At 45.0% G+C, this 27608-nt stretch overlaps 1 protein-coding gene across 2 annotated transcripts in view; it reads right to left on the minus strand.

Annotated features, from left to right (window-relative positions):
• The window catches only part of LOC111073685 (homeotic protein Sex combs reduced), a 28105-nt gene extending 3883 nt beyond the window's left edge, over positions 1–24222 (minus strand). Inside the window, exons 1-2 of one of the 2 annotated variants that reach the window (XM_022366132.2) lie at positions 23703–24222; positions 14277–15311 (exon numbers count right to left, since the gene is read on the minus strand). In XM_022366132.2, the coding sequence (XP_022221824.2) occupies positions 14277–15264 (988 nt within the window). In that variant the 5' untranslated portion in view covers positions 15265–15311; positions 23703–24222. Of the gene's footprint in view, positions 1–14276; positions 15312–21673; positions 22378–23702 lie in introns of those variants that run through there. The other variant, XM_022366138.2, reaches the window with a different exon arrangement.
• Between the last annotated feature and the right edge of the window lie 3386 nt (positions 24223–27608).

Raw genomic sequence — 27608 nt, forward strand, 5'->3', positions numbered from 1 at the left:
TTTGAAGAAAAGAAAAACTTGGCAGACGGCTGCGAGGGTCAGACTGATGCATGATGTGCAGACATTTTTGAGTGTTTTCTTGTGACTATTTCATAAGCTCGGCTCTGACCTTGCCCAGGGACAGGGGGCCAGCCAAATCAATAACACTTTTCGCTTGGGCAGCCAACAGACTGGGACCTGCTCCTCCTGGTACTGTTCGGTTCTCCCTTTTTGCTGCTGGGCTGGCAAATCATGTGAGTGGATGGCTGGCTGGCTGGCTGGCAGACACAACAAAGACACGCGCTGAACACTTGCACTGCCATCGACCATTTACAATTGTCAAATGTTGCTGTCATATGTTGCAATTTGTTTACAACACTTTTAAACCCAAAAGAGAGGGCAGGCGGTGGGGAGGGGAGGCATAGCAGCAACAGCAACAGCACTGCCAAATGTATCACAGAGATGTTGGGGATGTTTTAAGGGGAGTTTGGGCAGACGGAAAATGGCCAAAAGTTAAATTTTTGAAGATATATTTCTGCAGGGATTAAGGTATATTATTTATACTAATAATCTTTGCCCTAAAAAGAGCTAGAAAATATTCCAAACAGCTCTACAAACCAAAAACTTCTTTGAAGAACTTTACTTCCCTGGAATTCTCAGCAATTTCTGCAGCTAATCTTTGGTCTTTCCTCTCATTATATCTAAATCAGCCCCATCATTGGCCTCTAGGGAAGATCTCATACTCCTACCCAAATTCAGTTTTGATTTCCGACTAAAGATCAACACACATCCGCACAACCCGTTGAGTGTCAGCACTGTGGTCGTCGTCTCTGTTAAGACTTGTCTGCCCAATCTTTAGTTTTTTTTTGACTTTTGGTTAACTACATGCGAGTAAGTAGCGCATCGCTGTCGTCATGGCCAGGCGCAAAGGCAAAGGCAAAAGCAAAAGCCCCCCGAATGAGTTGACAGGGCAGAGCAGCAGCAGCCACAGAAACGGCACCTGGCCTGTCATATCACTCCACATGCTTATATCAGAGGGGGACTGCCCGACGGAGAGAGCGAGCAGAGCGAGCAGAGATCATGGGAGGAAGGAAGGCCTCTTGACAGCGCCAATGAGCGAACATTCGAAGCGTTTTACAAGTTTGTTCCCATTTCCCTGCCACCTCAATGGGAGAGGCACTGGCACTGCCACTGGGGCTGCCACTGGGGCTGGCTACGTCTGGGCATTTGTGAAATACTATATAGACATATTGGATTCTGCATACATATATCCACAATACATATATACATATTTCTGAAGAATGAAGAATTCGCTTGTGTGTGACTTTTGTGTTTGGTTTGGTTTGGCTGTCTCTGCTTTGTCATGTACTCTTTCTGGGGTTTGGGGATTATTTGAATATGATGTTTGTTTATTTGTATTTTTGTATTGAAAGCTAAGATGTGCTTAAACCTTAAACAAGAGCTAAAAGTTGCACTATTTTAATGCAGAAATTATTCCAGAATTAAGTGAATATTCCCCTAACAATTCCCCTCAGCTACCTTCCAAAAGAGCATTCAGAATTCTACTTACTGCTCCGTTTGCTGGTCATTTCATTTGCATTTCATGTAAGATGACGTCAAAGTGCCTGTGGCTCGGCCCACAGCTGACAGCCGCTTAACATATCAGTTGATATTTGAAATATTTTGGTGCATCCACAACATGCAGCATGCAGCATGGGGATGTGGGGGCATGCAAAAGATCTGTTTCAGAATTTATTAAGTGACGATCCACGGTCGGTCCAACTTCGATCGATGCTCAGTGTCAGCATTCAGCATACAGCATTCTGCAATTCAAATTGCCATTGTCCGTTTGGGCCTGTTGCCCCCGATGTTTTTGTCTCTTTATCTCTTTGCATACTGCCCGGCAAGATCAGGGGTCTGTGATCTGTGATTGACACGGGATTAGCATACGATACGCAGGGCAGACTTCACTCAGCTGAAGGCAGGTTCAAAGTTAAGCAGAAAACCTTTGGCGTAGGTCAGACACACACAGAGAGACACAGTCGCAGCCTGAAGTTTAATTGTTTTCTTTTTTTGTTGTTTGGCGCAAATAGACACAAGAAATAAGGCAGGAAAAAAAAAACCGAAAGATACTTGCGGCTTGTCACAAACACTTGTAGCGGTCATTTGTCAACGGACCGGCGTCTGGTCAGCGGAGGTAGGAATAAAAAATAAAAACCCTCCCAGAGCTCCAGCAACAACTGAACATCGTCATCGTAATCAGCAACGTGTGCGGCACCAGAGACTCAACTTTGAGGCAGGAGCGCGAGGCCACAGCCGACTCCCCACAGCACAGCACCTGGGGATCAACTGGCGGCCTCAGTTTTGATCTTATCCCAGCAAAAATAAATAAAACACACAAAAAGAAACAGAAACATCTTTGCACTTGTTGTATTTGTTACAGTAGAAATCGCGACAAACAAACTGCAAAGTGTCCATGAGTCAGGGCAGGTTCATTCCTCAAAGGAAAGTTCATAAATCAACGCACTTCCGATTGGATCCGATCCGATCCGAAGATCCAGTGTGCAGTGTGGCTACTTAATGAGTCGTTTAACCAAAAGCCATTATCAATGTCAAAATTCCAACCCAAGATCATTACTCATACAACAAGAGGGATGGAATGGATGGTTATAGAGAGTTTTGTATAGGCCAAAGTGTGTACGAAATTTGTCAAAAATTAAACTAATTAACTCGGCAGATCTGTGGTTAGATCTGGTGCGGGGTTGCGGGAGTGGAGGAATTCCCAAAACAGTTTGCACAAATTTTAGTATTAAGATTCCCTCAAACAGTTCCATAAATAAATCAGACAGAGATAGAATGGAAATGAGAGAGAGATGATGCCACGCTTGAGGTCTGTTGGAAGAAATAAATCTTGAACCATGAGAAGCGATCGGAATGGCATGGGGAATGGGCATGGGCATGGGGATAGGAATGAAGAGGATGGGCACGGGCATGGGACATGGGACATGGAGCAGTCAAAAGGGCCGCCACAGGGGTCGTCGGGACATGTGCAGCGCGCGGGTTAATTTCTTTCGGAAAAAGAAAATTAATCAAATATGTGTGTGCCCCTCAGTCTCTCAGTCGCAGTCGCAGTCGCAGTCTCTCAGTGCTATCTTGAGCATGTATCTTCTCTCTTTCTCTCAGTTGCATTCCTTTGGTGATAAATGATGATGCCCTGGCTGGGGTTTCCAGACGCTTTCCGTGTTTGTATTTTATTTTTGGGGGCCATGCGACAAATGATGTGACATTTGTGATAATGAAAGTGTTACCATGAGCGACCATCCCTCCACCCCTCCCCCTGGCACGTGCTAATAATACGCTCGGACAACAGGTGTTTTTTTTTGTGGTGTGGTGTGGTGTCTATCGATGTCCACACACCATTAAAGTGCTATTAAATCGTAGTTACAACTACTGTCTGCCACTGCCACTGACACTGCCCAGTGTCTGGGGCACATTCGTCACAGCAGCAGCATGGGAAAATTGGGAATGGAAATGGAAATGGTAACCAGAGCCTGCGGATCATTAATCACAATTCAAATAAAGGAAACGATGCAGTCAGTGGGAGTGGAGTGTTGGTCAATGCTGGGGCGGGGGGGCATCATCATAAAAATGGCAAGAATATTAAAAACACTCCACGAAATGGGATGCAGCCAATTTCTGGAACATCCATCCCCAAACCACTTTTTGGGGTTTCTTTTTTTTGTTTTGTTGTTTTGTTGTTTTGTTTTGTGTGCGAATTGTGCGTGGCCTTGTCCTCCCACTCCACCCACTCCCCCAGTCTCTTTCTCTCTCTCTCTCTCTCAGGTTTTCTTCGTGAGCATTCGCGTGGCTGCCTTTTGGTTTTTCGTGAAAAATGGAAATTATGTCAAGAAGTAAATTGATTATTTCGCTTTAAAGCATTTTTCAATTTATATTCCGTGTTTGTTGTCAACACGAAACAACATTCAGCAGTGTTTCGTCAGTGTTTCGTCCCCCCGTTCTCTCTCTCTCTCTCTCTGTCTTTTGTATGTATTTCTTTTGAGTGGAGAGCCACTCGAGTGAAATGACATCATGTGGCACGAAGCTCGGCAACAGCTGATGCGGTCTGTTGGCAAATTAAACGATCTGAACCCTGGCAGTGTAGGTACACGGAATGAGGGAAGGACAGGGATGCCATAGGCGAAAGAACGAACATATGCTGGAGCAGCAGATGGTTTCCGGTTTGGCAATGGAATGGATGAGGATGCGGCTTCAAGGAGTGTTAAAGAACTGAATTAATACATGGGAAAATGTACATTAAATTATACGAATTATTTGCATTCTCTGTCCCTCAATCGCTCATTGAATTTCCCCTTCAATGGCGCCTCCTATTGCTCAACCAATTAAAAGTCCCATTTACCACCTTCAAAATCAACCTGTTGATTGGATATCCCAGCGCTTAAGTGCTTTTTGGGGGATTAAGCAAAGGCAAAGGCAAACGCCCTCAGGAGACACGTGACCGCCCTCGACCTAACCCCAGTGCCAGGCACTAGAGACAATTCAACCCTTAGAGAGTCATTCGATTCCACGCCACGGAGGAGTTTCACAATAATTGTTTTCAATTCGAAACAGTTGCCAGCAGAAGCACAGCCCCCCACAACCCCACAATCCCACAACCCACACCCAACTCTCACCCATCCTTCAATCCTTCTCTCGCTCCCTCTGTGTTGGCCTGGCATAATGAGCTGAATAACAAATTATGCCGCTGTTTTGGTATTGTGTTGAAAATATAATAAATGAATTATCTGCATAATTAATGAGCTTTTAATTTTTAATGGCGCGTCGCAGGCTCCCAGGCAAACAGCAACAGAATGAAATGGGAATCCAAACAGAAAGTTTCTTCCGAAGAAGAACATGACCAGAGAGCGGAGAGTGGTGAGCGGAGGGGAGAGTGGACACACCGTGAAGAGTGAACAGACGGACAACGGTCAGGCGGTTGTGAGTTGGTTATCAGGGAACGCGTATCTTTTAGATACAATTTTAATGTGACTTCTTGCAAATTATTTATGCGCGCATTTTCGCTCAGATAATTATCGTTTATCTCTGATTTAAAGAGAGGAGTCAGTCCTCTGCTCCTCCACCCCAAAGATGATGATGCTGATGCTGCTGTCTTTAGAAGTATTCTCTGTATGCTCTGTATAAAAGTACAAGAGGTTCCTGCCTGTGTGTGTGCCTGTTCATGTTCGAATCCAAAATGACTACCTCAGTTAATTATGGGGCTCCCGAGTAGGGAGCGAGCGTCGCGCATGCGCACATAAATTAGCAGAGCATCCAAGCAGTGGAAGGGAAACCTGTTTTTGAATGCCCCTCGTGCACTTGGCCCCCCCGTGTAAAGACCGCATAAACAGACACCCTGCCACCACCTCTCTCACTACCTCCCTTCCTCCCTGCTCTCTCATTGCGCAGAGAGATACCCTGCACCGTTGCACCCATTTTTAATGAGTGTCCTGTCGTCTGCAGTTGAATGAACGCGCTACAAAATGCGGCGTTGTCGTTGTCTGGCTTCTGGAGTTCGTTCTCTCTTTTTTTTCTTTTTCTGTTCTTCTACCAGCTACCATGATTAACTGCTCGAGGTCTTTGACTGGCGCTGATGATGACCACGACCACGACTGCCACTGCCACTGCGACCAGGACCAAATCAAGAGAGAGAGAGAGAGAACCAGAACCCAATACCAGACCCAGACCCGCGACCAGACTCTGTAATCAATCAAAGGCACGTTGAAGAATCTCTGTGATGCTTTTTTTTTGCTGGTGCCCGGCTTTTGATTCACTCGCGTCGCACTCATTGACTTTCCATTAATAATTTCCTTTGTAAATTGCATCCTGTGGCAATTGTTGTAATTGTGATGAATTCTTTATTAATGCAAAGTCGTGGAACGGGGAGGAGGATAATGTGAGGTGGGGTGCACCGGGCACGGGCCACTGTCAATGGCGTTAGGTTCAATTATCTGCCATAATTCTTTTGTGGAAGAGTTCTCTGTGATGGGCTGGGGCTGCCTCAATTCATTTGCGATCCATCAGCTTTTGCCATACTCGTACTCCTCCCCCTTCGATTCGATCAGAAGTCTTTAATTTGTTAGTGGATGCGAGTTTGATGATGCATTTAAAGGCAATTATCTGGATTGCATAAATCAGATGTGTTTGTACATAAAGCAAACACAGAGAGAGACAGAGGCGAGGCACGGGCACAGGAGTAAGTGCGCTACTTAAGCCATTAACTGCTCTATTTAAAGGGCAATTAATCATTCCGCCAACAGTATTCAAATCATGCCTACAGCTCTATTAGTCGTAGAATCTACGGAAATAAATCTTAAAGTTAATACATATTTTTCTTCTTAAATCTTTTGGCATTTCATTATTTATTTTTTATGTATATGGAAATTTATAAGCTGCCCAAAAAAAATTATCAACATTTTTTCGAACTCGTAAATGCTGTTCAACCCACCACAGTTCGAGTGGAACAACTATTTCTACACATTTAATTAAATGAAAATACAAAATAAACAGCCAGACGGCAGGGGCAGCAATCAGAAATTAACTTGAAATTTAACTTAAAGAAGAAACACCACAAAATAAGCTTCGTTTTTAGAAAACAAAAGTATGTATTCAACATGGCTGCTCCCAGAGCCCCAACAACATGTCAGAGAAGATGTGAACACGTTAAAAAAAAGAGGCAACACAAAAAATAACAAAAAAACAAAATTAAAAAGCTCTAAACGACTCGAGAGACTCTGAGGCTGAGACTGAAGCTGAGGCTGAGGCTGAAGCTGAGACTGAAGCTGTGGCTGTGGGCACTGAAACTCTGAGCTGATGAAGATGAAGATGGTGAAGTCAGGGCGCGGAACAAGTTTCTCGAAAACTTGCTACAAAGGTGTCTTTAAAAATCTTTTAATTTCGACTCTCTCGCGTATAGGAAATGTGCAAATTTGCTGTCGTCAGTGCTGGTAGTTGGTAGGGGAACAAGCTGAGACTGAGACTGCGGCTGCGGCTCCATTCGAACTGGAGCTGCGCACTGGGATTGGGGATTGGGAGTCGTATTGGGCAAGGGAATGGAAATGGGAATGGGAACCCGCCTCTTAATGAACCGCGAAGTGCAGCGAAATGTTGTTAACTGTATTGGTGTCCCGTGCATCTGTGTGAGTGGAAAGTAAAGCAAGCGCTGTGAAGGTAGAGCTGAAGTCGCTCTGGGCCCAAGGGCAGAACGTTGCCAACAAATTGCAATTGTTGCCATTGCATTTGAGCTGTCACTGCAGCAGGCAGGGACACACAGAGGGACACAGAGAGGGACACACAGAGGGAGCAGCAGGAGGAGCAGGAGTATCTGACCCTTGAACCCCAGTGCTTTTAGCACGCCATAAACAGGAAGGGAGGGAGGGAGAGAGGGAGCGAAAGGAAAAGAAAAAAGGTTACAAAATATGGCCAGGAAAAGCCAAGTGGAAGTGGCAGACATTTAAATCGAATTGGCTCGAGGTGGCGGGCCACTCGGTTTTAATCTGCGAAATGTAAGACGGTACTGCACGTAGCCCCAGTCAGATACATATGTATCTGCCAGATACACCAACACACACACAGACACCAACATAGGACAAGCCCTGGCCACGCGTGTAACTCAATTTTCAATGGAGGTGGCAGCCACACGTTCCACCATACACCGCCACTGCCTGATGCCTGCTGCCTGCTGCCCTGCTGCCTCCTTCTGATTCCGGTACCAGGTCGCCGCCGTGGGTTTGTCTACTCAGCCAAATAGTTTTGCCGCCTGCATTAATAATTCACAATTTCATCTGGAATTGTATGCGATTTGTGATGGTTTTCGTTTAACTTGGCTTTCGTTTGTTTGCCCGGAACCCCAGCTAGCACACAGCACACAGCTCCAAGGTCTGTGGCTAGCCTGTTGCTGGTTTTTGGCTTGGTTTTTGTCAGTCGGTGGATTCGGGCACAGTGGACAGTAGGGTACAGAGGCAGAGGCACTTTAATTGGGGTAGAGGGGAATTTAAGGTGAGAGCCAGACTGAATTTAGCTGAGAAATTACTAAGGAGCGTATAAATATTTAAGCTTGGGTTCTCGGAAAAGTTTAAGACATATTTTCCATGATATTGGCATTGATTTTTTAGGGGTGCTCTCTTCTCTATTGCAGTGAGGAAAACTGCCAATTCTTAGCCACTTTAGCAGCACTTTCAACCCACTGTGCCGCACAGTGCGCTTATCTGCCATTGCGTCACTTCATTTCATTTTGGTTAATGCGAAAAGAGATTAATATTCTATGCGTATCTCGACGCAAAAGCGGCAAAAGCAAAAAAAAGGGGGAAAAACGGTAACAGGCTGAGCAGGGGCAGGGGCAGGGGCAGACTCCAAGACAGACTCGGACCTGCTTCAGGATCTGTGGTGTGGCGGTGTGGCGGTGCTGCCCCAACTCAAACAATCTGCAGATGTGCGCCAATTTGCGACTGAATTTGATAAATTCGCACTGCAGCGCTGCCGTGACACTCAGTTGGATTTATGGCTCGCACTTTTTCACCATTCAAATCGCAATTACTTTGCTTTATTCGCAATTTAATTTCCTACACACCCCACCGTGCACATATCTGAAAGATATAGATACATATACCCTACTATGTACGTATCCATCTATTGGGGGGGTCGGGCGCACACACAGCTTGATCTGTTTGCTCTCTAAACAATGGGAATGGAGCAAAAGTAAACAACGATTTTGGATGCTTGCAAGTCCATTAGAATGTCGTTTCAGAGTGAAATGATTCTATTGCAGTCTTCTCTGAGTTGTATCTGAATAATGAATGTATCTGTATCTGCATCTGTATCTGCATCTGAATCTGCATCTGTAGCTGTATCTGCTGGCGTTTCTGCTGCGGCTGCCTCTTTGCTGGCCGCCGCTGCCGCTGCTGCGTTTGCATCTATCAGCGCTGGCACATCATCAGTCATTAGTGGCGCCATTGTTGGCTCTTTAAATATTGTTGTCTTTGTGTGTGTGTGTATGTGTATGTGAGTGGCCTCCATTGTTAGTGTCTCGTTCTACCATTCTACCTCCTCTTCCTGGCCTTTCTACCTCTTCCTCTTCCTCAGTTTTTATGCGCTTTTATTAACTTTGGCCAAAATGTGGCCGACTGCCACTTGAAGGCATCAATGGGCCACAATGTTCTCTTTTTGTTGTTGTTTCTTTTCGGGGCATAAACAATCCTCTGGGCTCATTGGAGCAGCGGAGCAACAGAGCGGCGGAGCTCTTCAATCATCTTTTTTTAAAAGCCTTTTTCATCACTTTTCTTCACTTTTCCTCACTCGACTTGCCAAGTTGATTTGGGCTATACGATGAGTGATATTTTTAAATCAGACAATGGGATATGTCGGGTATATATAGAACTGCATAGCAAACTGCATAGAACTATAGAACTGTTGACCTAAAAAGAAAATGAAAATTCCCTCTATGCATCTCTGTGCGGGGCAGGGGATGATTGTCTTTCCTTTCCGTAGCCTGCCTAATGAGCTAATGATTTCATATGCAAATTTCGCCTCATTCACTCTTGAGTGCCCCTATCCCCTGCTATCTGAAGAATGAATTTCAATTCGAGCAAAGTGATGATTCGTTTAGCAGCGACATCTCTGAATGAGCCACTCAGTTTCATTAAGAACAATCAACGGAGAGTGACAAGACCCACTCGGCGTTCGCTTCTCTCCGATGGTTGCCAAAAATTCACTGCCGGGATTCGGTTCGGGCATGGCCTGAAAGATCGCTAATAATAGGGCATCGGCTGCGGCTGCGGCTGCGGCTCTGGGGCTCTGGGTCTTGATGATGGAGCCAGCGGAGCAGTAAAATTAATTTATGTTCTACTGCATTTTCAGCACCTTGCGCTGAGCTCCAATGCTGCATTATGCATTCACCTCTCGCTGGGCATTATGGAAAATAAAATGATTTTTGGGTTAGAAGCAGCTTCCCGGCAGTGGGCAGCGGGAGGGGAAGTGCAGCAGGGGTACGGGTACAACCAAATATAATAACAATCATTATGATTAAACGTAGCTATTTGAAAAGTCGTGTTCCAAGTTAATGAAAATGTAATTGAGCAACGAATGCCGCGCGCGTTTTTCCTTGCTCTGTCCCTGGGTCTGGGTCTTGGTCGCTGTCCTGGGGTCTGCAACTCCCTTTTGGGTTGGTTGGTGTCTGTGCAGTCTGGGCCTGGTGTTGGCTGCTGCGAAACAGCATGGCGGATGGCATGGCAAGATCGAGAGCAGGAGCTGCTGCCAGCATAGACGAGTAGCGGGGACAAAGCACAACAGCAGACACCAACAACACCCCAGAACCAGACACGGACGCAGCCGCAGACCCATACCCAACCCAAGTCCACGTCCAGGCTGAGGCTGAGGCTTAGGCTGTGGCTGAAACATTCTCTGTGGTTGGGTTGCCTTGCAGCCGGCCGTCGCGTATCTTGTATCTGGCATTCAACTCGTTTGCAAACTATTAATTTTGTGTAACATCCTGCATCTGCAGAGCCAAAGAGCCAAAGCCAGAGAGAGCCTTCGGGTTGAACGGCACGACAGCGAGCCAAAACCAAAGGCTGATCCAAAAGGTATTTGTAATTTAGATTTGGAAAATAGACTGGATATTATAATGGCTCATGTATTGGATATTTGTTTTGCGGAGTTTCATTTATGGCTGAACTTTCTTAAAGAGTTTTCCTTACGTGCGGCCAGATGCTCGTAGATGGGCTTCTGTTTAGCTGGGACTTTCATCAATCATTAGCCCCATTTACCCTTGATTGAAGAAGCGTTTGAAGCCCATACCGATGCCTTGTGAATGTTGTATTAAAATTAAATAAATAAATAGCCCACTAATTAGGGTGCGGCCTGCCGTTCGCTTCACAGAAATTCAACAAATTGTCAACAAATTTTGTGGCCTATGCGGCAATGGCACACAGCAGAGACGAGTCTAATAAGCATTTGAAATTTCGTAAGTGATGTCTGCCAGTCATCAGGTTGTATCTACACATACACATATCTATCTATCCATCTATCGTACATGCATATCAGTTTGGTTGCATCTTTTGATGATCTGCTTGGAGCAGTGCCAGCTTTGGTCTTGTCAATTAGCGAATGATTTTATTCGAATGCCAAACAACTTCACAAGACTGCATGCGATATTAACTAAACATGGATCTATATATACGTATCTGCACGTACCCCCCATAAGTATTGACCATTTAGCCAGAAGCCAGAAGCTTCTTTTTTGTGTGTTTGCTGGGGAGAAAAGTGTTTCGCAGAATTCTGGTTTTTGTTCTCGTTGTTTTGTTGTTTTTGTTGTGTTCTCTCTGGATATCTCCCTGGAAGATGGCGTTTTGGGGAGCTGTGGTTTTTACACATTTTAAAATGGTTGCCACAGTAACAACGTGACGTGATTATATGCAATCAGCGAGGTGCCCTGCCCCCCAACCACCACCCGTACCATCCCATCCTCCCATCCGGCTGCTTCTTCCCGCTTCCCTGAGCAACATGCACTTCAAATTTGCATAATTGTTAACATGATGTTGTGGCTGTTGCTGTTGCTGTTATTTTTACTGGACTTTAATCAGCGAATGTTCAGCCACAGCCACAGCCCCCTGCCGGCTGCCTGCTGCACCCTGCCTGATGCCATGCCCTAGATTGCCCTTTATTATTGGTATTTGAGCTGCTTGGCACCTGCAACAACGTTCGTTTTTCTTTTTCCTTTTTTGTTTTGTTTTAATAGCGATTCTTAGTTTGGCAGCAGCAATTATAATTCGAGAGTTGCAACACACATGCCAGCAGGCAAACTTCTAATAAAGACATTTGCTGACAGAAAATTGAGTTGTGTGTGGCAGGTACGATAAAAAGTGGCAAGGCCTAATTGCCACAAACAGCGGCAGGCTATTGACTCCTAGCAGCGAGTAGGTGTGGCCACCATTAGGGGCGAAAGTCCACAAACAAGAAACTCGAACCCAACCCCAAGTATATCAATGTATCTCTAAGTAAGAGACTGTGGCCAGACACACACACACAGCTACATAATTGGCAGTCTGTCGGATAGGTTACATGTAGTACCCAAAGATACATGCACAAAATGTAGCTATAGATGGCTGCCTTTCACATTAGCCTCAACAGAATATGATTAAGAAAGTAATTAAATCTCGTCGATGCATGAAAACTCAAGGGAAAATGGCCAGAGCCATGGCCAGACAGAGATGCAAGCAAAACAGCCACAAAAATGGCACATTTGGAGAGCAGCTGAGAAGATGCATTTGGAACGCAGATCGTTGTGGAGATCTTTGAGTGAATCTCAGAGTGGCTGGCTGGCTGGCTGACTTCCACATTTCATTCATACGAGTATAGCCCTCCAGAAGTTCATGTTCTTCATTACAGTTCGCCTTTTTCTCAGCCATCAATTTGTTCTGTGTGCCTCCCCACTTGCCGCAATTTGCATAACAGATACAGATACTTGCTGCTGCTGCTGCTGTTGTTGCTGCTGCTGTTGTTGCTGCTGTTGTTGTTGCCTCTGCTGCCATGAGTTACAGATACATAAATAATAACAATGTGCCCCATTGATTGGAACCGCACATGAAACGAGTTTTCCCCCCATACACCACACAAATCGAAATGGAAAATCAGCCAAAGTTTCCTTCAGTTTTGTTAATCAATATGTATCTGCATCTGTGAGGTTGTTGTTGTTGCTGACTGACTGACTGCCTGACTGCCTGACTGACGATTTATAAGTGCAGTTCATGTGGCATTTCAACGTCTCTTTAATTGGCTGACATGTTGTGATATTGGGTTGTCAAGAGCGCTGCACTGCACTGCACTGCCCCTGCCTCGGGGCCAATATGGCCAATGGAAAATTGCAATTTTCCAAAGCAGGCAACTATCGACGATTTGCAGGAGGGAAAAGCACATAATTCGCTGGATATTTGAGCAGGGAAATCCCCTGAGAAATTGCTGCAGAAACTCTTCCATTTAATTTCATTTTTTATGCTCATAATTTTTGTGACTTTTTTGTTCAATAAACGAATCGAAATTCCAATTGAAAAAAAATAGTTCCCAGAACCCACAGCCGAATCAAATGATTAATTTGAATAAATATGACTACACAGAAATATTTAATTATTTTTGTTGGCTTGGCGTTCGAATAATAAACGAGCTGCAAGTCAAATTGCACTCGGGTAGATCCAAGCAAATGTCAAACAATTTGCAGTCCAATAAATTTCATAGATGCCCCCTCCTGCACCACCTGCCACTAAACGATGAAGAATCTTTGGCTGCGGTCAAATAATTTGATTATGCTGCGACTCCGTCCGTGTCGTGAGAGGCTCTCCATCAATGGGTCATGAGAGGTGGCCAGAAAGGGAATCCATTTGAAGAGGAGGAGGAGTAGCTGTAGGCAGGCAGCTGTGTGCGCGCCATTGACATGATGAAAAATCGCTCAACAATTTTTCCGTTCACAAATTTTCCAGCCCAACAAATTTCGAATGAAAATTTGTTTGTTTTTCGTTTAAATTTAAATATAAACCAAGCGAGGTGCTGAGATTTATATCAGGCTACACTAGCCGTATCTTTGTATCTGTAGCTCATGTAGATGCAATCTGTATCTGTATCTGCAGATGTATCTGTGTGTGTGTCGGTTTTATGAGTTATTGTGGGAGTCAGTCCGTCTTAGCTGCGGGTGCCAGGTCCCTGGGTTCTACGATGGATAGCCTCCCCCGTTTGTTTACAATTTTCACGCGCTACGATTTTCGCGGTCGAGTTTTTCACGCAGCGCTCCACCAGATCCACGCACCACCGGCCCCTGCTCCCATCTGGAGTGGACGAGGGAGAGAGAGAGCGTAAGTGTGAGGCAAATTGTTGTTACCGCGAGTATTGTTTATGTATTTTGACAAGATTCCCCGCGCGCACAGTTTGCCAGACAATTTGGTGGCAAGCATTCCGGTGGCAAGCAATTCACTTGCAACATTTTGGCTGGCAAATGAGTGAGGTGAGTGAGCCAAGTGTCTCACAGGCAAATCGAAATCCCAATGAATCGGATTAGAGGGGGGCAGCGATTGAGCTCGAAGTGGGTGGGTGGATAATAAATAATAATCATCCAGAGATGATTCAGAAATTATTTCCAGGGAAATATATACAGCTTGAATATTAATAAACAATTACTCAAAACTAATCAATTCTAATCTTCTACCTTTGTTTTTTATTCCCTCTCCTAACGTATATCCAATCTTATCCTATTGAATACTCACTCGTTCCGAGATGAACTCTCTTCATCCATGGATAGATCTGTGGCGGATTCTTCTTGCCATTGCCGCTGTTCTGGCTGCTGCCCGCCTCGTTGCCGCTGTCGCTCTCCGAATCGGAGTCGCCGCCGCCAGGACTGTGCATCGGGACATTGACCACGCCCGGTACACCGCCAACGCCCACGCCGCTGCCACCGCTGCCCACTGGCACACCGCCAGCGCCCGTGTGATTGTTGTTGAGACTGACGGCGGCAGCAGCGGCCGCTAGGCTGCCACCCAGCACGCCTTTATTGAGGGATCGTGCCACACTCTCCACCACGGAGCTGGGCGAGAGCTTGGGCGAGATGTCGCGCGTGGAGAGGTCCTGCGGGCTGGCCAGCGATTGGTTGTTGTTGTTGTTGCTGCTGTTGTTGTTGTTGTTGCTTCCGCCACCTGACCCTCCGACGCCACCACTGCCGCCCGGTGTGGTCGGATCGTTGGCGTACTTGCAGCTGATGTTCGTCTGCTGCTGCTGCTGTTGCTGCTGTTGCGGGAGTTGCTGCTGTGCGAGTTGTTGCTGCTGCTGTGCCACCACTGCCGCCGCGACATGGGCATGCTGCTGCTGCTGCTGTTGCTGTTGTTGCTGCTGCTGCTGCTGCTGTTGCAACAACAGCCGCTGCGGCTGCAGCTGTGTGTAGTCCACCATATCGGGATTACCCTGTCCGCCGTATGCCGCCGCCTGGTTGGCGTAATGCGCCTGCGGCGTATTCGGATAGAGGTTGGGCGTGTAGGCGGCCGCCGCTGGAAAATAGTCATTGGCTCCGGGCGTGGCTGCTCCGGAGTTGCCCGGCCCGCCGTTGGCCCCACCGCCGCCAGTGACGGCGGCTCCGTTGCTGCTGCCCGCCGTGGCATTGGCGCCCGGATGACTCTGCTGTGCGTTCATCTGCTGGGGATAGCAGGAGGCCAGCGAGTTGACAAACTGGTACGAGGACATGGCAAAGCAATCTGGATCCATTCTGTAGCCAGTCTTTGTCGGTCGGTCGTCTGGGAATCGATTGGTATCTGAAATGACGCAAAAAGAGTGGGAATTGAGTTAGTTATGAATGCAGGCTGTGGGTGTGTGTGCTGTAGGTGATTTTGTTAGGAAGAAGATCTCATTTGGCGATACTCAGAGTGCAGCATAATATTTGCATAATCCAGAGGAAAGATGCTGCACGAGGATATCCTTTGTGGGAAGCTTGAAAGATCGTTAAAAGATCCTTCAGCCCATCGGCCACTTCCTCTTGCCTTTCCCACAGTTATTACCCCTCCAGAGAGTTGCAATCAAATGGCATCCATACCACTGTGCCCCACAGTCGCTGTTGTCCGTTGATTGGTTCCTCCCCCAAAGTGTTGTGTTGTGGCGGGACGTTAATAATTTCACTGGCTTTCGTTTGGCTTCTACTTGGTTGGTATTATTATTATTATAACTTTTAGAACGGTAAAGAATCGGGTTTCTCTTGAGGCCACAGAGCCGCAGAGGGAGAGATGGAGAGAGAGGAAGAGAGAGAGAGAGTTCACTGCCTAAGCATGCAATTTAACCAAGGAACCAAGGCACAGGCACCGCTTTGGAGTGGAGTGGATATATTTATATATATATATATATACAAGTATTGGGAGTTTGGGTTTTTTTTGTTGTTGTGGAATGCCTGGACCGCCCACTCTTCTGGACACACTTTGCGGCTCAACAAACTTTTGCTGTGGCTGCACTTGTCCGGGGCCCAACCGGGCAGGCACTTCTCCAGCCATCGCACAGATACGAGTATGGCCAGAACCAGTGCCCAGTGCCAGTGCCCAGTGCCAGTGTTTGTTCAATGAAGGAAAAACTTGTATTCCTTTCGGAGTCGCCTTTGCTGGAGATAGCAAACAAAAGCAATGACCGAGGCACAACCTCTACCTCCTGCCCCTCTTCTGCTGCAGCAGGAGGAGGCCATAGCCGTAGCCATCCAGGCTGAAAATCGCCTGAAAGCCGAAAAAGTGCAAAACGCAATGGCAAAAGAGGCCAAGCGAGGCCGCTGCACATGAACATGGCCAAAATAAGATAGAGAGAGAGACAGAACAGAGAACTTTGGCCAAAAACAATGCAACGAACTCTGCCACAGCCGGCCCCGCGCCCCACGCTGTATCTCTGCCCTTTTTTTTTTTTTTTTTTGCTTTTGTTGTGTGGCTTGAAACCAATAATTTTGATTCAGTGGGCAATTTAACCCTTTAGCATGTTGGCCAAATGAAAGGAGCCCAAGTTGGGGCTTAAATTAAAACGCCGTACGAGCGGCATACTACGGTCGCCTCTTCAGTGCCCGCCCCCTGCCCCTGGACCGCTCAAGATAAAACAGAAATGGCCAAGAAGACACGAGGAGCAGCACTGGGCAAATGCTCAGGCACTGGACAGAGATTTATTTGATGAGCAGCGTTCTACAAAAAACAGAACAGAGAACAGAGAGCAGAGAGCAGAGAACGTGGCCAAGGAAATACTTATTGTATGCCAGCTAGCCTTCAGCAGGGGAACTCTTCCACTCCACCCCCACTCACCCACTCCTACGATTATAGACTTTAACGGTGGTTGTTCCCTCTAAAAGAAAAGAAAACCCCAACCAACCGATTCGATTTGGCAATATGAGAATTATAGTTGTAGACAAGCGCCAATGTTTAGGCCGAACAAGGCCGAAAATCAACGAAAATTATAGGATCAACTACGGATTTGACTCCGACTCCGACTTTGAACGTTGAACGTTGAACCTTTGACTGGCAGATATTTGTACAATCCACGGGGTCGCAACGATTTGCTGCCAAATGGGAATGGAAGCGATGAAAATTGATTAAGTGGAGAGAGAGAGAGAGAGATGCCAAAAGATTCGCAGTAATCGATGAACGAACGATGGCCGATAGTTAACTGTAGCTGAAACTTATTTAAGTGGAGGTTTAAATTGATATCTGAAGATTGTATAACACTTCCCGTTCCTCTGCACTTCCCGTTCCACTGCATTTTTCAGACGCAAGGCGACTGCTGCCTTCGTTGATTTTCTGATCACTTAAGGGCAAATTAAATATTCAGTAAAATTCGGCGGGTGGGGGGAGTGCTCATAAATTATACGAATTTTTGAAAATTGTTTTCCAAATAGTTGAGGCGACAAGCGGTTCAATTGGTGTTAATTAAATCCATGAATAATAAAAACGCAAAGCGAATTTGGCGGGCACCCCGAAAGAAGAGACAGAGATACACAGAGGGAGAGATATATAGATACAGCTACAGCAGGGAGAGATATACAGATACATCTCTTGCAGAGAGAGGGGGGCAGGGGACAGCGGACAGCCGCCAGACATTGTCTTAGATTGGCGATCGTCGGTCCATGTCATAAGAAAGCCATAAATTATGGCAATTCTTTCGGGGCCCAGCGACATTTTGGTTCGAGACGGCAACTGCGACGGCAACGGCAACGGCGACGGCGACGAGGGAGCGAACAAGCCAGTTTTTCCTTTTGTCCCGATCCCGATCCCATCCACTCCTCTATTGTATAAACAATTTTTAATATGCCTTCCAAATGGGAGTGAAATTTCTTTTTTGTCCCGATACTTAAACCGCAGAACGAATTTCCTTTCCTTTACTCACTGGGGCAGCAGCATTTTCCGTTTCACATTGCCACAGGTAAGAGAGCGGATCTCCGAAAGGAAAGGAAAGCAAAGGAAAGTAAAGGAAAGTGAGTTAAGGTAATAATACTCGTATAAAATAAACAGCAATTGAGTTGCACATGCGTCTGGTGCGCCGTGGACGCAATAAATCAATTTGGGGGGCAACATCGAAGGCGACAGCTGAAAAGGGTTTTTCATGAAAAATTCTATGAGGCATTGACGGGGTTTTTTTTTTCTCGTTTAAGAGTAAGAGAGTGAGAGGGAGAGAGGTTGCGGTCGAGGAGTTTGACTTGTGTACGTTTCAGGGGGGTTGAGTAGGCTGAGCATATGCGTAATTAAGATGATTAACTTTTGCATAATCGATAATTAAAGCGATTTTAAGGGGCTTGAATACACTTTGTCAGCATTTATCTCACTCCCTGCTGGAGATGCTTTTATATGCATTTCTTCCTGTGAATCTGTATATCTCTACCGGCATTAATCAAAGTTAAGTTATGGGAAAAAATACACAGACTTTTGGGGGTTTCTTTGAGCTAAAACTGATATCTCCTATGTAATTCCTACAGTAAATGACACAGAGTTCCACAAAAATATATCGTTCCTTTAGGTATTATGTACTTTTATTTTAATTTATTAATTTTACTTTAAGAAAATAAATCTATTCATTAATATAATCCACAAATTCATTTTCTAAATTTTCTAATTTTCTTTAAAAGTCTCTTAAACGATTTTAACCTGTTTCTTCTGTTCCTCTGTTGCTGTCCCAAACTAGCCGCCAGTCCAAGTTCAATGCTGCTTAGAAACCCAACCACCTAATGACCAAACTGTCATCCATTTCTAAGCACTCCATCATCGTCATGTACGTCATCGGCTCAGGAGAGTCCGTCCCGCCACCATCTTAATTATGAAAATGAAATGAAGAAAACCACCCAAAGCAGTTATTTCTTTTTACAAATGTCGCCTGGGCTGCCGCCGCTGCTGTCGTCACCATTACAGATTTTTGTGTATGGAAACAGAGACTCAGAACAGAGCCAGGGACCAGGGACAGGGGACCAGGGAACCCTGTACCCATCATAAATCATAATTTTTAATATTTGTTGTCAGCGACATGGGCGTAGCTCGTGTACATGTAAACATGCAGCCGCTTCTAAAACTAGGGTCTAGGGTCCAACCCACGGGTACGCACGAGAGTTACGTACAGATCGTTGGACAAAAAAAAAAAAAACAAAACAGAACACTACAACGGAACAACAACAAAAACAACAACAACAAAAAGATGAATAAAGGTATTTGCGCACGCGCAGTCACACTCAACTCATTGGGCTGGCTGTCTCTTTTGCACTGCTCAAACAGCCATAACTGAACCAGCTGTGAGACAGAGAAGGAGCGAGAGAGACACAGACTGTGTGTGGACCCATTAAAAACTCATAAAAATTTGTAAGCACCTCATAAAAATAGTCATAAATATTATTCCTCCTCATCTTTTTTTTGTTTGTTGTCTTTTTTGTTTTTGGAGTGGACTTGGGCCTCTCTTTCGCTCTCATTCGTTTGGGTCTCCTTCGGTTGTGGCAACCCTCGTCACAGTTGCTGTTTGCGGTTTGTTTGTTTGTCTGTCGCCTTCTCATAATTTTTATGAGTTCTTTTCAATTGTTTTCCAAACTCAAACTCAAACTCAAAGCCAATCAACCACCGATCCGATCCTCACTGCAAGCGGCCATTTCTGCCATAATTTACGATCTGTTACGTAATGGTTTTTGGTTAGAGATATCAGAGTGCTCGTGGTCCTGGTCCTGGTCCTGGTCAAGGACAACTCAATTGTGTAATATTTCATGGTGTTCATGGCTACTGTTTAGGGGCAGATTATTGTCGTTTAAGTAGTTGGGTTCAGATTTTGACAGCGGGATGTAATTAATGGAGTGTGGACAGGGTGGCAGACCGCAGGGGTATCTTATAGCAGAAGATTGAACCATGTAGTAGATGTATTAATTTATTGAAAGGTGCAGAATGCACGGACTCAAAGAAGGGCTATCTGAAATTGTCTCAGAACCTTGAAGTTGTCTAGTTGTCTATTCTTTAGTCGAAACTTGCATGCAAGGATCTTCTTCTTAGCCATTTGTTTTCTGCTTCTTTCAACAACCTTCAAAGTGTCTCAGCACTTATTGTACAAACATTTCTGGCATTTTTCCCTGCTCAAAATACTTAGATCAACGACTTTAGCACACAATATTTGCAGCTTGAGGAGTTTGCGTGTTTGGGACTTTGATTTATAAATATGCATAAGTAACGATGAAATAAAATCGGGGCAGAGGCAGTGGCAGTGGCAGTGGTAGAGGGATACGATACTCGCGTATGATGAATGTCTTCGCCAGGCGCAGGCCAAATGCAGAATGATGGGATAATGGGCATAAATAACGAGTGCCACAATGCAGAAGACACTCGAACTTTGGACACACTCTTGCAAGTCGGTGGTAGACCCTTCCACTGTCGCCTCCTCATGTGGCCAATTAGCTAGTTGAAAACTAGGGTCTGGCCGGGCACTGCAACTGCAACTGTAACTGTCTCTCTGTTGTGCCCACATTATGCAATCGTGGCAGCCACTCTTTGATCTTGGCCCACCCCTGGCGAGGGCGAGGGCTAGGGCGAATGCTAGGCAAATGAAAGTGACCTACATCAAGTGGAATTTTTGTTCCATTCAGTCCACATATGTATGCCCGGCCAGGCACTCTCTCTCTCTCAGAAAAGTGCCCATGCAGGGACTGGGACTCCGTCTAGGGCCCAGGAGCAGTCGGTCATTGGTGCAGCGACTCGGTATCTCGGTTCCAGACCAATGCGTCCGGTACGTACGTCTTCTGCCCAGGTCTCCAGATCTCCCGTCTTTAATATAATTTCGGTTTCGCTTTGCAGTCGTCGCCCCATGGCGTCTTGGCCAGCATGACTCCGCCGTGCCGACCAGGGGACCAGACCTATGTATGTCTTGGTTTGCTTCATCCCTGCACACCATTTATGTATGTATTAAGAGAGGTACGATACGAGTAGTATATAGGGATAGGTACATAGGGCTTAGATTAGCCCTCTCTATATATTCGCTGCTTGTTAGGCATTTTTCATTCGCTGTGACATTTCGCCTTTGTGCCTCTTAATTATTTCGAAAGCGGCTGCATTTCGTTTTAATGAAGTGAAAATTCTTGGCGCTGATACCGCACACGCAACCCAATGAAAAATTACTAAACACACAACGAAAAACCAGAAACCGAACCCAAAATAAAAAGGGAATAAGTAGCAGGAAAAGTATATGCAAGAGTATATATAAATTTTGAGGGGCTTGGTTTTTGGACAGTGAATCAATTTTTATTGATTTAGAAAGAGGGAGATACGAGTTACCAAATAATAATAATAAACAAAAGGAAAAAGTATCAATTAAGTGCGAAGGGAACAAGTGGAATAAAATTTACTTTATTCTTAAAGTAAAAAATAAAAAATACATACAACTCAAAAATAAATTCAAATGCGGTGCAAATGTAGCTTTACTTTGATCTCAGAGTTTCTAATAATTGAAATAGTTCTTTGCTTGAACTGAATCCCTTCGGTAGACACAAAAAAAAATTGCACAAATAAAAAAAAACCATAAATAAAAACAAGTTATTGAAAATTCCTTGCTAATAAAACCAAATGATTAAAATATTAAGCTCTTCCCATGAAAGGAATGCCTTTGAGTAAATTTAATTTAATTCGTTTCCCCTACAACTCGCTTTACTCACAATTTTCAGTTAGCCGTCGGCGTTTGGCATTTACCAGATAGCAAGTGAATTCTTGGAATATTCACAACACTCTGCACTGAATCACTGAATACACTTTGTACTCGTATTGAGAGTTGTTTTCATTCGACTGCGGATCGTAATGAGCTCAGCATTAGGCGGGGATGGATTAGAGCAAGAGTTGTCCTCGGATTTTAGGAGTTAATCCGCTTGCATCCTGCTGGGCAAATGGGTTTACGAGTCCTTTAGCTTCACCTGCCCTGCACTTGCCGCAGGAATGTGTGTTTTGGCCGCAATTGGCCGCAGATTTGAACGGTTTTTAATGCACACACAAACACAGACGCACACACACAGAGAGACAATTTGTCACAGACGCCGGCCGGGGCAGATGAGGCCCATTAGGAGTCGAACGCGATAAGTATCTGCGAGATGGCTAAAGTATCTGCGAGATGCGAGATGCGAGAATTTCACGCCGAATTTATGATTATCCATCAGCGCGAATGCCTCTCAGACGTCATCGATGAGCGCACTGACACTGAAAACACTCTGCTGCCCATCCATCATGCATCTACTAAGTGTATCTTTGTATCTTTGTATCTTTTGTGTGTGCAAGTATCTTTTGCAATGGATATCTGTGTGTCGGATTGTTATGGGTTGGTTGTTCCGTGTTCGGTATTCCGGTGCTCGATGTATTCGCGGCTACGTGCTCGAAGCGTCTCACTTTGAATGCTCGGGCATCATTCAAATATCCGAGCATCAATAAAAAACACTCACACACTCATTCACTCGCTCGCTCACGCGCAGCCAGCCCCCGTCCCCTTCGCTCCCCACCCCACCCCTCCCAATGTCGACCCATCCAATTGTATCTGCGAGTACGAGCAAGTAGGGCTATGGCTATATAGCTATAGCCACATCCAAGTGCATTCATCAAGCACTCACTCGCGTAAAAAACGAGAAGAGCCAAACACGAAATTCGAACACAAGTGAGTGCGAGCGAGCTGGCAGCACTGTGTGTGCCATCTGCCATCTCCCTTGCACCTACGGCGAGCATCCATGCCGCTCTACCTTTGCGGGCGCAGAGAACATTTTCGTATCAACCGCCAAACCAGAAATTCGTAGCCGCAAATACTGTTTGCATGTGTGTGTGTGTGAGTGTGTGTGTGTGTGCGTCTGTGAGTTCGAAAGAGAGGCAGTTCGATTCTCTCTCCGCATTTTGGTCAAAGTTCTTATTGCTCTCACGTACACTGTCCGTGTGCATTTGAGTCTCACGTACATGAGAGAGATCGTTCGTTCGAAAAATTTCTTAACTCAGAATTCTTATTGCGGCTCTCTCACGTACACTGTCCGTGTGAGATCGATTCCTTAAAACCTTCAAAAACATTCGAAATTCGATGTTTTGGATATTTTTGAGCGCTTTTCCGAAAGCTGGATTTTGGCTAAGAATTTTCGATGTGGGCTAACGTAAGAGGGGGCAAATAGCAGACTTTTTGAAGTGGGTTTAGATTCTGAGTAATTGGAAATTGGGTGATTTTAACTAAATTAAGCCTCACCAATTTAAAACACAAAATTCTCCACATGAAGACAATTCTGAGCTTTTATTTAATGACTTTTGATTTAAGCAACAAACCTCTGTTCTGACCTCCTCATGCACCTGCAGTTTCAGTCTTTTTTGCCTGATAACTGGTAAATTTGAAGAGTGTAAGAATGAAGTTAATAGATGCTTAGATTTGTCTGTCAATGAAAATTTTCTGGGTGTCCGTCAGTTTAGTACAAAAATGACTAGTAGTTGGAAAATTGAAACAAGATTTAGAAGATGTTTCTAAGTTCATTTTTATAGCACTTTTGGTAGGACTATTTCAAAATTTTGATATGATTCAGACTCTGAAATTCTTATGTTAAGGAAATCTCTTTTTCATTCCTGTCAGAGCTAACAGTTCAGCTAAAACATCGCTGAAAGCTGCACCCATTCTTTGGCATCTCTTAAACCTCTCCCTGTGGCCTGTATGTGCCATATTCCAATTTCTTTGCTTACCTATAAATGGATGAATTTGAAATCCAATCGCAGGTCACTTATCTGCTTTGAGGAATCTGTTTAGTTTATATCTGCCAGCACTTCACTTGATATATCTGTATTTTTGTATGCGTAAATTGTATTTGCTTTAAGCACCGCACTTTTAATCCAAATTATTCTGAGTTGAGTTGTTTGGGGGGATACTGGTATTCACTTTAGAATTGATTGTGGAACTGGGACATCTTTGCGTGGGGAGAACTGGCTCCCGTATGGAGGAGTTATCTTGTAGATTTATCCGTTATAAGCTTATCGAGGGGACCATGACCATTGCACCGTGGCTCCGATTTACCGACGCCTAAAAGCTTCCTTTCCATGGGACACAAGACGCCAAGTTGCGTGAGAGAGGCGAGAGAGACGACTCGAGTCGCGTTGGAGCAAAAACTAAAAACTTTCGCGTGTTGCACGATTTTTGTGGCAAGTTGAGGACCGAGCGCGCGGCTTGGCGACTGGAGCGACTGAAGTGCGCCACGTTCGATACACGTTTGAGTGTCGGACCATTCATCGGTTCGGTCCACCAGTCCACGTCCGAGTCGATTCCACAGTGCTTCTGGGCAACACCGCTCTGCTCTGCTCTGTCTGTGTGTGTGTGCGTGTGAGTTTTTCGAACACTGTAAATCATCTGGCTGCAAGGCCATGAGTGCGAGCAGGAGGCCCTCTGTGTGCGCATGTTCGAAAAGCAGGGTGTCTCGCTCTGGCCCGAAACTGACTCCGCCCCGTGCCTTGATTTATGGACAGAGGGTGCCAAGAACCGGCCTATGGCGCTGCAGCGCGCTGTCTGTCCCGTGGAAATGGAAAAGCCAAAGAAAACAAAAGAGGAGAAAAAACAGGTAGTTGGATCCACCGCTGGCTGGGCTGGCTGGCCACTCCAGCTCTCTTTTGTTCTTGCTGCTGCTGCTGCTGCTCCAGATTAGGCCGAAATCATCCTAGATTAGGATGCGATGCGTCTACCCGGGTCTCTCTCTCGCTCCCTCCCCATTTGGCTCCCTGCAGTCCCACTCTCCTGCCCAACTTTATTTGTATTCAATCGTGGCGCTGTTCCCCTAAATCACCGTCACATTATTATTTCGCATTATTATTTTATAAACGTTTCGCCGCGTTCCACGTTCATTTCCATTTTTATTGGCTGCCTTCGAAACTTTACAAAATCTGTCCCTCCTCTCCTACGCCTCCTACGTCTCCTGCTATCAAAGTGTATTTTGTGACTCCCTTTAAAACGAGCTCGTTTGCAGTTGTCTCTGAATTTAAATTTATTGGCTCCGGTTTCGGTTTCTGTTCGCTGTTCTGTTCGCTGTTCTCTCCGTCTCCGTCTTCTCTCTTCTGTCTCTGATGTCTTCTGTCGCTGGGTTCACTTTGGGTTCCATGTTCCACGGCCCCAAGTTCAAGTTTTGATGATTCATTCGGTTGTTGGGTTAACGATTTTGATTTGTTTGGCTAAATGCCTTAATTAAAAATCAATTTCATATTCGGCTACCAACATTTTTGTCACTGCCGAACAAATGCTTATTGATTTACGTTGACATTTGAATTTGAATGAACTTAAAAAAGGCTTTGATTGGGACTATCAATCCATATCCATAGGTACTGGTTTGTGTATGCAGATGAATACAAAGACACACCCCAAAAATTAGTTTAAGTTTTCAATGGGGTTTCAATTAGTGGATTGTTTACGTATTGAAGGTTGTTTTGGGGCTTGATTTTTTTCATATGAATTTGGTATGGAAATGGCTATGGAAATAGCCCAAGTAATTCTTGCTTTTACACATAAGAAAATTGTCGTCATTGCCGATATTTACTCTTCCGCTTTGCATTCCCACTAAGGATTACACTTTTCCAGATGTTTTTCCCACACACACACACATGCAGAGCACCCTCTCTTTATTCCCTGCCAGAGGCCCGCACACTATATAAAAATATGTAAAAAAAAAGAAAGAAAAAAGATATGGTATGGCCTGGCTGAAACTGAGAAACTAAAAAAAGAAATCATAAGAGAGACGCCTGCGTGTACTTCTGTAATTGGAGTTGATGTTGGCGATGCCAGCGGGCAGTCAGAGTCAGACTTTGGGACTCACACCATTCCGGACCCATCGAGGGTCCCGTCCCCTCTTTGCTCTCTCTCTCTCTCTCTAACTCACCGGGCAGCAGCAGCAGCATCCAACATGTTGCAGGCGATTTTTCATCATCGTTGCATGTTGTTCCTACGCTGCTGTTGCGCCACACACTCGCACAGTTTTTAATATGAAACAATCAGCAGCATTTGTAGTTTGTTTTTACTAAAAATGTTATAGGAATTTTCAAATTAAATGTGGGCATAGGAACTATCGTTGCAGCAGCAGCAGTGGCAGTGGCAACAGCATCAACGGAACTGCCACTGCAACAGTTTCCAATTAAACGATCCAAGAAAAATGGCCCCCAACTCGGTGCCAGTACCCAGTCGCAGTCCCGGTCTCGACTCACGACAATTCGTTAATACCTTGCCATTTGAGTTCTTCACGCATCCGTAATGGAAATGGGGGGAATGCCATGGCATGGCATGGCATGGCATGGAGGATGGATGAAAGATGGGAGACTGGAGTTTCAGATGGGTATACCATGTCTACGAGGAGTTGATAAATACCCCCCCATTTAGGGACAACACACACAAGTCGGAGTTAGTTGGGATAGTAAGCGATATCTGGAGCAGGAGCAGAAGCAGGAGCTGCTGTTGCTGCTGCTGCACTTGGCGATGCATTGAGAGATGCACTTCCATTAAAAGCCAATTTAAATTAATTTCCATTCTCTGCTTTTTGGCAGCTACCAGTTTTCCGTATTTTCCACAACCTTCTACCCATGGCGGAGACTCTACCGGAGACAGACCAGACCCTACACTCTGTGTCTCCTTCTATGTCAGTGTCAGTGTCAGTCCATTCACATTTGATTATGACAAACGTGGCTCAGCTGTCAGGCAATGAGCTACTTAGTGCAAACAAGATGGCTGCCAGAGTGGCCAAGAGAGCGGAGAGGGGAGGGAAAGGGATGGGACGGGAACAGCTCCAAGATCGGGTAAAGTGGTTCTGTGTGGCAGGCGGAGCAGTAGCCTGGGGACTGGAGGTCATTAGGAGCGAACAACAGCTGAGTATAAGCGAGGAATAAGAGCAGGAGATTGGTTTGGGCTTGTAAACAGCATTTGGGAGGAGTGCCAACTAAATTTGCATTTAAAAACTGATTTTAAAGCTTGCAATTCTATAAATATATTTGGGCTAGCTTATAAGTTAAATTTGATTGCTACAAATCATGTGGAAAGAGTCTCAAATATTAGTTTCATATTTTACAACCAAATATTTCCCAATGTATCTAATTTTAAGTTACACATTTTTTAGCTTATAACATCCTGGGAATAACAAATAATTCTCAATCTTTTTATCTTAAATTGTTAATTGTATTTGTTGGTATTTAAAAACCCCACAGGAATAAGCTGGAATGGCCCTGAAATAATAGAAATCCAGTAGTGTAAAATATGAGCTGTAAATTTTACAAAATATAACAGAGTAAGGGTTATAATCTGTATAACCTGTAAAATTGCATTTAATGTATATAAACTTCGTAAAAATATTTGGTTTTAATGCATTTAAAGTTCCATCTTCCACCAAAGTTTTATTCAGTGAATGTTTGACTCATAAAACTCACAAAATAGCCAGCCAAAAAATGTGCAATGGAATGGAATGGATGAAATGCCTCAGATCTTCCGCAGCGCAAACGCCATTTTGATTGAATTTTTATACACACACATATCTCCCTATGTATACTACAAAGGACCATAAGGACACATTTGCCAGGCAGCGGCAGCCAGCCAGATAGCGAAGCTTTTTTTGTTCATCGTCGTGCTGCCTG

This window comes from Drosophila obscura, unplaced genomic scaffold, assembly GCF_018151105.1.
Source record: "Drosophila obscura isolate BZ-5 IFL unplaced genomic scaffold, ASM1815110v1 contig_4, whole genome shotgun sequence".
Lineage (NCBI taxonomy): Eukaryota > Metazoa > Arthropoda > Insecta > Diptera > Drosophilidae > Drosophila > Drosophila obscura.